Source organism: Bidens hawaiensis, unplaced genomic scaffold (assembly GCF_021521415.1).
Source record: "Bidens hawaiensis isolate Kalapana, Puna unplaced genomic scaffold, B.hawaiensis_p1.1 tig00095220_1, whole genome shotgun sequence".
Lineage (NCBI taxonomy): Eukaryota > Viridiplantae > Streptophyta > Magnoliopsida > Asterales > Asteraceae > Bidens > Bidens hawaiensis.
The window spans coordinates 7,166-16,214 of record NW_027504545.1 but is presented as its reverse complement, the minus strand read 5'-3'; the positions used below and the strand labels follow the sequence as shown (position 1 = coordinate 16,214).

The 9,049-nt window shown below is 37.2% G+C and overlaps 1 protein-coding gene across 1 annotated transcript; it reads right to left on the bottom strand.

The window, feature by feature from the left end:
- Positions 1 to 5,229: 5,229 nt before the first annotated feature.
- Positions 5,230 to 5,869, bottom strand: LOC143608050 (protein SRC2-like). Its single transcript, XM_077083254.1, has one exon. It carries the CDS (start codon positions 5,842 to 5,844, stop codon positions 5,230 to 5,232), a length of 615 nt encoding a protein of 204 aa, XP_076939369.1. The 5' UTR covers positions 5,845 to 5,869.
- Between the last annotated feature and the right edge of the window lie 3,180 nt (positions 5,870 to 9,049).

Genomic DNA, 9,049 nt, shown 5'->3' with positions numbered 1-9,049 from the left:
TTTTCCATCTTTAGTCAAGCCGTCAAGGTATAATTGCTATTTTCCTAACTTTATTATTTTGACCTTTGTTCTCAGTCTTGGACTTATTTCATCTCATTATAAAATTACACTAATTTGGAAGATAAGTCATGAGAGTACCGCTTTTTTTCACATTTACTTATTATTAATTATTAACAAGTATTTCAACGCATACGTTATGGGGGGAGCGGGTTAAAGGTGTAACATCCCGAAATTTCTAAAAATAATATTTAATATATTATTTATTTATGATGGAAAAGTTTATTTAAGTTAGTAAAGAATTAATAAAATAATAAGGATGGAATGATAAGTAGGCTAATTAGATGAAGTTAATTAGATGGAGTTAATTATGGACCTAAGATGCGCCTTAGGTCCATGGGCTTAAGGGAGTATAACTACCCCTTAAAACCTTAATCCTTTCCATTTTCATACATCTCTACACCATAGCCTCCACCATCAAAACACACACTTAACTCAATTCCCGTTTTTGAGAAAACCACCCACAATGACACAAAGATTCCTGTAGATCTAGCCGTCGGATTGGTCCCAAATTTTAACTGAGTATTCACGGTATATAAATGAAGATTCCCACCGATTAGATCTTCGATCAGAAGTCGGGAAGTATGGTTTTTATCAAGAAAACCATAGCAGCTCAAAATGAATATTTTCGGCCACTGTTACACTATTCCGGGCGACTGTAGCGGCGGGTTCCAGCGAAGGTGAGCTGATGGGTTTGTAGATCGGGACGAGACGGTTCTGTGGCCGCTTGAATCACTCAAATCGGAGTTCGTTTGATATGGTTTTGAGCATCTCGAGTGATTTCAAACAAAAACCTCAAAGGTACGTTTTTGTTAAAAATGTTTACTTTTCATGAACGGATTTACATGAAAATTGGTAGGATGATAGATCGGGTCTAGACAAATCGTAAAGTTGCAAACATGAAGATTAAAATGGACTTAACGAACTCATGGTTATGAACGGCTCGCTTAAAATAAGCTTTAGATATAGTATTGAACGTTTTAAGCCTAAAGGTCCAAACTTTATGCTTTTCCGGGCCGAATTTTACCCGATATCGATCATGGGAATGTTCACGGGGTTGGTTAATATCATATCAAGGGGTTACACGTTAAAACGAAGATGATTATGGGGGTTGAGAAAAAACCCGTAGCTGCTGCTGTAACTTCGCCTGCGGCTAAGTTCGCCAAGATAACTTCGCCTGCAGCTGAGTTTGTCTGCAGATAAGCTCGCCATGCTTAAGTTCGCTTACATACAACTTCGCCTAATGCCAAGTTCGCCTAATGTCAAGTTCGTCTGATGTTAAGTTCACTTATATTTAAGTTCGCTTATATCTAAGTTCGCTTATATAAAAACCCGGATACATGGCGACTTGTTTATGTAGACATATATGTGTACACACGTGATGTATGCATTGTTAGGACTAAAGAGATGAAACACATTAAAGTTAAAATAAAGGGGAAACCATAAAAATGATAAATAAAAGTAAGCTAATACTAGGCAACTAGATTAGATCAGACGAGTATTGATACGTGTAACTTATACAGTCAGCCGAGCTCAGTTAAAGAAGGGATTAACAACTATCGGAGAAAGAAGCAGAGTTCAGGTGAGTTTCTAGCCCCACTCCTTGTTATGTTTTTCGGGGCTGTGTGCATACTCGATGTGATTAGTTAATACACTTACCTTAAGTGGTAAGTGTATGCCATATATGATATATGTGATAGATATGAATGATTGATTGTTGGTACGTGAACGATCTTCGGATATTGCGCGTACTTTCAGGTTGTAAATAAACATAGGAATGTTATATATGGATGATGTATGATCATTATGAATGAATGCTTGTCGGGGCGTGAACGATCTTCGGATGTTGCACGTACCAACAAGGAGTATGATTGTTAAATGAATGATGTGAAGAACGCCTAGAGTGTTCTTATGCTATGATGTATTTATTGTATATGCGAAGTAAGTGCATGCAGGTACAAGAATGGTATGTGAGTTCTACGTCCGACGTAGTAAGTTAGGATGGCGAATCCCTTTAACTTATGTTGGACATAGACTTGGCAGGTGATGGCGTAGTTAAGGACTGTGGGCCTTATACGTGATATGGATGATATATGTCAACGTAGATAGGGACAGTGGGCCTTATACGTGTTATAGGTATAGACGTCAACGTAGATAAGGACTACGGACCTTATACGTATTGTAGATAGGCGTCAGCACAGGAAAGGACTGTGGACCTTATACGTGCTATATTTGTGTTGTGGTAGCATAGGGGAGGAATGCGGACTTCGTACGTGCTATGGTTTAGGTTGCAGCATAGGAAAGGACTGTGGACCTTGCACGTTCTGTATTTGTGTTGTGGTAGCATATGGGAGGACTACGGACCTCGTACGTGCTATGGTTTTGGATTGCAACATAGGGAAGGATTGAGGACCTTGTACGTGTTGTTAATATAGGATGGTATATGGAAGGACTGCGGACCTTTCACGTACCATAATTTGTGAACATAGGTAAGGAATGCGGACCTTTTACATGTTCACGACCTTTAGTACATGTATAGATGGCGGACTATGAACGTACTCTCGGTAGTCTGAGGTTAGTGATTGTAGATATGTATGCATGTATGGTAGTAGGGTAATTGATTAAGTATGGATATGTATCTTCGGATATGTATGTATGTATAATATACGTATGTATTGTGTGTCGCCTGATTAACTAGAACTCACTCAGCGTAGCTGACTTTTAGTATGCACACAAGTATACACGTTTATCGAGATGGCATGAGGATGACACATGGCATGGATTGAGTGGCTGACATTTGAAGATAGAAGAAATGATGTTTTAAATATGGGGTTTTACGTTATGGTTTTAAGGGAAAGATTGAATGTTTCGTAATAAATGATTGATGTTTTATATTCCGCGAAAGGTTTTAATAAACTCTTATTTGTAGAACTGTGTTTATGAGTAAATCCGACACTAAAGTAGGGCTACCGGGAACAGAGCCTTACAAAAGGTATTTCATGTTCAAAAGCTATTATGTGTTGCGGCCGAAACATGGTGATAAGTTATTCAATATCGGTTTGGTTTCTTATGGTAAAAGTAATGGGGCAAAACTTTCACTAACAAAGTTGAGTGGCCAAAAACTAAAAATGTAAAATTTTCATTATTAAAGTTGATAAGCTAAAAAGTAAATATATGAAAGTAATGTTAAATGAGTAAAAAGTATATAAATGAAACATTTATGATAAATGTCTAATTAACCAATGTTTGTAAATAAAGTTAAGATGTCAAAAGGTAAATGTTTGAAACTTATATTATAAAACTTTATAAAACAAACTTAGTTACATTTTAATTATATATATAATTATATATTTTTTAATTCTGAAAAATTTATAACCGTTAATTATAATGAAAAAAATACAAAAAGTTTCTTTTAAAAAGATTTATTATGTAATTTATTGATTTTTCTATTATCAATTGCTGGTAAAAGTATTTGTACTCTCAACTCTATAACATCTGTTAATAATCATTAGCTTAGTTGGTAAATACTAGCCTGTTAAATGTGAAACAGGGGATGTGTTACGGTTCGTATCACACATGTGACAAGAATTTTATGAGAATCTTCTGGGTATTTTTGTTCGATTCTAACAAACAACAAGTATATGCCACTAATTGTGAAATACATATTGTTTAAGGATTTGAATTCAAATAATATGGTTGTATATGGGTGATAAACCTTTCGGAGTTCTCATCAACCAAATACACTAAGTCCGTTAAAGAAAACACTGTAATTTCTTTAGTATGCTATGGTATAAAATATTATATTGTCTCATGAATAATAAAATACTTTTAATTTGAACTACCTAAGAAGATATTTTTTAACAGTGTCTTTTTAAAAATCTAAAAGATAATAGTGTTATCTTAACTTTTATTTTTTATAAAGTCAAATTGAAAAATATCTTGTATTGGTGAGGTGTTGTTGTAGATATAATTATAAAGATCCTTTTTCCTTAGGAAAATGACATAAAATATTGTACAAAAACGACCCCATGGCTATGAAATAATACTTAATAAAAATAGAAATAAGTTATTATATTATACTGTTCATGCGGATTGAGACGCTTCCTGATATTACATCACAAAGTATTTGTTTTATAGTCGGATATTTTTATCCAACAAGCATTATATTTTATTTATTTTACATATCAAATTCAAACGCTAATAAGCTTGTGACAAAAAAATTTCAGTTAGAATGTAACCTAAACCGTCTAAAATTGAACCGAAGCCATTTAAAATTGAACCAAATTATTTTCTCATAGGTGTTTAGATCGGTTAGGAAATTCAGTTTGATTATAACCTATAAACCGAACTACAATTTTAATATAGCACAATGACAAGTAGCCAAATTCAGTCCTATTATAACTTGACTACAACGACTTAATATGCAATGAGGGAACCCTAACACTTGATATTTCGAACAGTTAAGACGTTGAGGTAAACACTCATAAGCTGTTGATGTCTTCGAGCGGATGAGACTATATGTTGCCTTTAATTTTTTGTAGTCTTTGAGCGATCTATTTTATACGTGATAACTCTAGACTGTCTTGTATTGCAGTTAAATATATTTACTCTTATTTAAAACTAAAAGATAATCCATTTAAGTGATTAATGATTTTGTTCCGGATTTACAAGGGCTCTTGCAAACATAGTTAACATGTTTAATGATTATTGTTCAAGGGGATAATATTATGCTACCTTTTAGTTAATATATTTCCCTTATTAAAAACTACTAACGCTATCTTCTATTTGTCGTGGTCCAGTTCTGTTGTTCTTTTGGGCTAGGTCCATAGTTCAAATAAGTCTTTTTTATCATTTTATGTATTCGTTCATCATGCTAAAAAAGTTATTATTGGGTTGTATTGGGCTCAATGACTGGGTTATCAGAACACAAGTTTGGGCTCAGGTAGATAAGGTGAAGTGGTGAACTCCTAAAGTGAGTCAAGTGACAAACTATGCTGAAAGCTAATAGGATTTAGTAGTAAACTAGTTAAGAACAAAATAATATCAAACAGATGATGGAGATATTAGCATGATAACAACTAATTCAATAACAATTGTTAGCACTCAATAAAATCCTAAAATCAAACTCAAAAACCTCCGCATCCGCATCTGCAACCGCAAGACATCATGAAATCACCGATGAACAAGTGCTCCTCTAACCAAACCAGTTCCGAAGCCAAACCCCATACTAGAATTTCCAAACCCAAACCCCATGCTAGAGCATCTGCGAGGTGGAACAACCGGCCGCGGCCGTTGTGGATAGTAAACGCACTCCGGGTGTTGGTTCTGGTAACCATAACCAGCCGGTTGCTCCCCCATCCCATGAGGAGTCGTCGTAAACTTCTCCCCAAGCTCATACTTGAAACTTAAAACCCCATTCGGTTTACCGGACGGCCTTCTAAGTACTTGATAACTAACAGTCTGAGCCGCATTCCCGTTACCCTTAAAACCTTCAAGAAGCTCCTTAACAGGAACATGAACCTCTCCTAAATTCTTCCCACCGAACATCCTCTCTGCCTTTATCTTAACCACAAGCGTCGCGACCGAGACTTCTTCATCGATAACAAACTTCATGGGAACGTTCCATGTGGGGTTGGAATCACCGTGCTTGTCCGTGCTGCTTCTTTGCTTCTGATCTTTGCCTCCGGAGATGAAAACCACCGCGTAGACGTGCATGCTGCCCGTAAATCTTGATTTCTTGATGCCGTTTGCCGAGACGAGAGTCAGGTTTAACTTTCGGTACTCCATGTGGATTGGATATCACCAGCACAACCAAACAATCTATCTGTCTGTTTGAAGAAACGAAACTAAAACCCTATTTATAATAAGATAGAAACCATATTAAACCTATTTGAATTTTGAATACGAAATATCTAAACTAATCTTAAGGATACTCTAATACAAACTCATTTTAATTAAAATAATTTAAATTTTAGTCCTCCATCTTTATAACTTTTATAATCCTTTTCTAAACCACCCTTCAATCTATAACTTAGTCGGCTTTATGGTCGGTGTTGATATGTTATCAAACATGCTTGATAATATTAGGGGTGTTATTCGGGTTGTACTTTTGGGTTTCTCGGGTTGGGTTCCTCGGGTTTGATAATTTATTTTCAAGTACCCATACCTGACCTTAATCTTCCCCGGGTTAATCGGGTTTCGAGTATTTGACCTAAAAAAACTAACAATATATGTGTGTGTGTGTGCGCAGCGCGCGCGCGCGAAGTAAAAATATCATCTTCAAGTTTTAACTTATATAAGCAAATAACAAACCACATAATCCAATCGAAAGAGTTTGAACAGTGCTTCTATAGATGGAATGAATAACCGGTCGGTTGATGAAATGAGCCTAAAAAATCGATCGATCGATTGAATAAATAGTCATATATAATCTCTAGATTAACTAATGTTGGGATAATAATCGATAGGTGGGGTTGGAATCACTATGTATGGGTAACTTAAAAAATGAATTGGGTAGGCAGCGATATCCATTGAATAGCATAAGGCATGTGATATAATAATTGAACAGAATATTTAGTCAAACGGGTTATACGGGTTTACCTGAAACCAATAAAAAGTAATCGGTACTTGACTCGTATTAATTCGGGTTGTACTTGGGTTCGTTAGATTTGGGTTCGGGTTTCATAAATCCGAGTACTTTCGAGTTTGGGATAATAGATATCGGGGTCAGATTAAAAATGATAGCCCTATTTGATATTGAGATCTTGATGAATTAAGGTGAGAATTTAAATTTATAAGGAAACATGAATCAACTCTAGGGGTATTAATGTATTTTGCATTTATTATAGTTTTGCTAATTCCTACATTTTTGGGAGACAACCTTAGTTATTTTCAGTTTTGTTTTTTAAATTAAAAATTCAAAATTTTAATAATCATAATACTAATAAATAAAACATGATCCTCAAATAATTGTATTTTATCGGTTTGAATAAACTACGTTTTTTGTCCTTGTTGTTAGTTTAAATTTATGGTTTTAGTCTAATAATTTTAAATTTATGATTTTCTTCATATGGTTTTATTTCACTTGCAATTAAACCTGACCCCACTAACCCCGTTAAGCTTGGTCGTTAAACCATCAATGTGTCACCGTGCCCCTCACATGACTGAGGGGCAGTATTGTCCTTTTTCTCCCCAAATAAACCCCAGCCCTAATTCAAAAGCCCCTCACGTGAGGGGCTTGGTGTATTTGGCGGGGAGGGGGGGGGGGGGAGACAAAATTGGCTTTCGAATTTGGGTTGGGGTTTATTCGGGGAGAAAATGACAAAATTTCCTCTCACGAGAGGGGCACTCGGATGTGTTTAACGACCAGACTTAACGAGTTAGTGGGTCGGGTTTATTTGCAAGTGAAATAAAACCATATTAACGAAATAGCAAATTTGAAACTATCTGACTAAAACCACAGATTTTAACAAATCACAAAAACAAAACCCGTAGTTCACTCTATCGGTTTTAATCATGCACTTGACACTCTTTTGCATTTTACTATATTAAAATCATTTTTTAAGCGATGATATATTCCAATTACATTTTTAATAAAAACTAGTTAATTTATCCGCGCTTCGTGACGGGGCCGTGAAATTGACAATTCGGTTTCATTAGTTACTGTTACATCAAGTGTGAGTGGAGTATAAATTATTGTTTTTACATGAAGCTATTATTAGAACCTAGAACCACAAACACTCTAATTGCATTACCAAAGCAAGCAAGACAGACCCAAACAAACCAAAGTAAATCATATACTAAATAAACCATGAAGTTACAAAATGCAGTATACATACGAATTAATTATCGTAGACAACACCATAATGTTTCCAGTTGAGGCGCATTACCAACGTAACAAAATTGACCCTATACTAAATAAAACAAAATGCAATGTATATGCTAAACCTTATGAACATGATGGAACATTAAGGTGATAAAAATTGTCTGCAATCTGATTTCATCTGATTTAATGTCTGCAACTGAAGATGTTGTCTGAAGGTCTGCAATCTGAAAATATAAGACTGTATGTTTTATAAACTGGATATTGTCTGCATAAGCTGAAAATTAGTTACATGTCATATATATCACAGTAGATAGAAGTCATTTAACGTTTGTAGACTGCTAAAATTATTATTAGTGGTTTATGAACTATGGAAGTGAGTGGTGGTAGACGATTGTGGTAGGTGGTGAACGGTGGGTGGTGGTGATGGACGGTTGTGGTGGTAGGTGGTGGGCCGTGATGGTGGCCGACAATGGGTGGTGGTGGTGATGAACGGTGGGTGGCGGGTGGTGGTGGTGGATGGTGGTGGCGGCGGACGGTGGGTGGTGGCGGTGGCGGGTGGTGGTGGATGGTGGCGGCGGGTGGTGGCGGGTGGTGGTGGCGACGGACGGTGGGTGGTGGTGGTGGTAGTGGACGGTGGTTGTGGCAGACGGGGGTGGTGGTGGCGACGGACGGTGGGTGGTGGTGGTGGTAGTGGACGGTGGTTGTGGCAGACGGGGGTGGTGGTGGCGACGGATGGTGGGTGGTGGTGGTGGTGGTGATGGACGGTGGTGGTGGTGGGTGGTTGACGGTGGTGGTGGCGGACGGTGGGTGGTGGTGGTTGTGGGTGGTGGTGGCGGCAGACGGTAGTGGTGGGTGGTGGTGGCGGCGGACGGTAGTGGTGGCGACAAACGGTGGTGGTGGGTGGTGGTGGCGGCGGCGGACGGTGGATGGTGGCGGATGGTGGGTGGTGGTGGTGTTGGACATTGGGTGTTGGTACTTTGTATGATTTTAAAAAGTGTGAAGATGGTGAAAAAAGCTTATTTTTGAAGACCATAAAAGCAATTTTCAGATCTTTTTTTTTTCTAAAAAACAAACAGTCTTCAAGAGCTTATGTCTGCGCGCCCACAGACATAGGCTCCTTGCAGACCTTATAAGCAAAAACAAACACAACCTAAAACAACACAATAA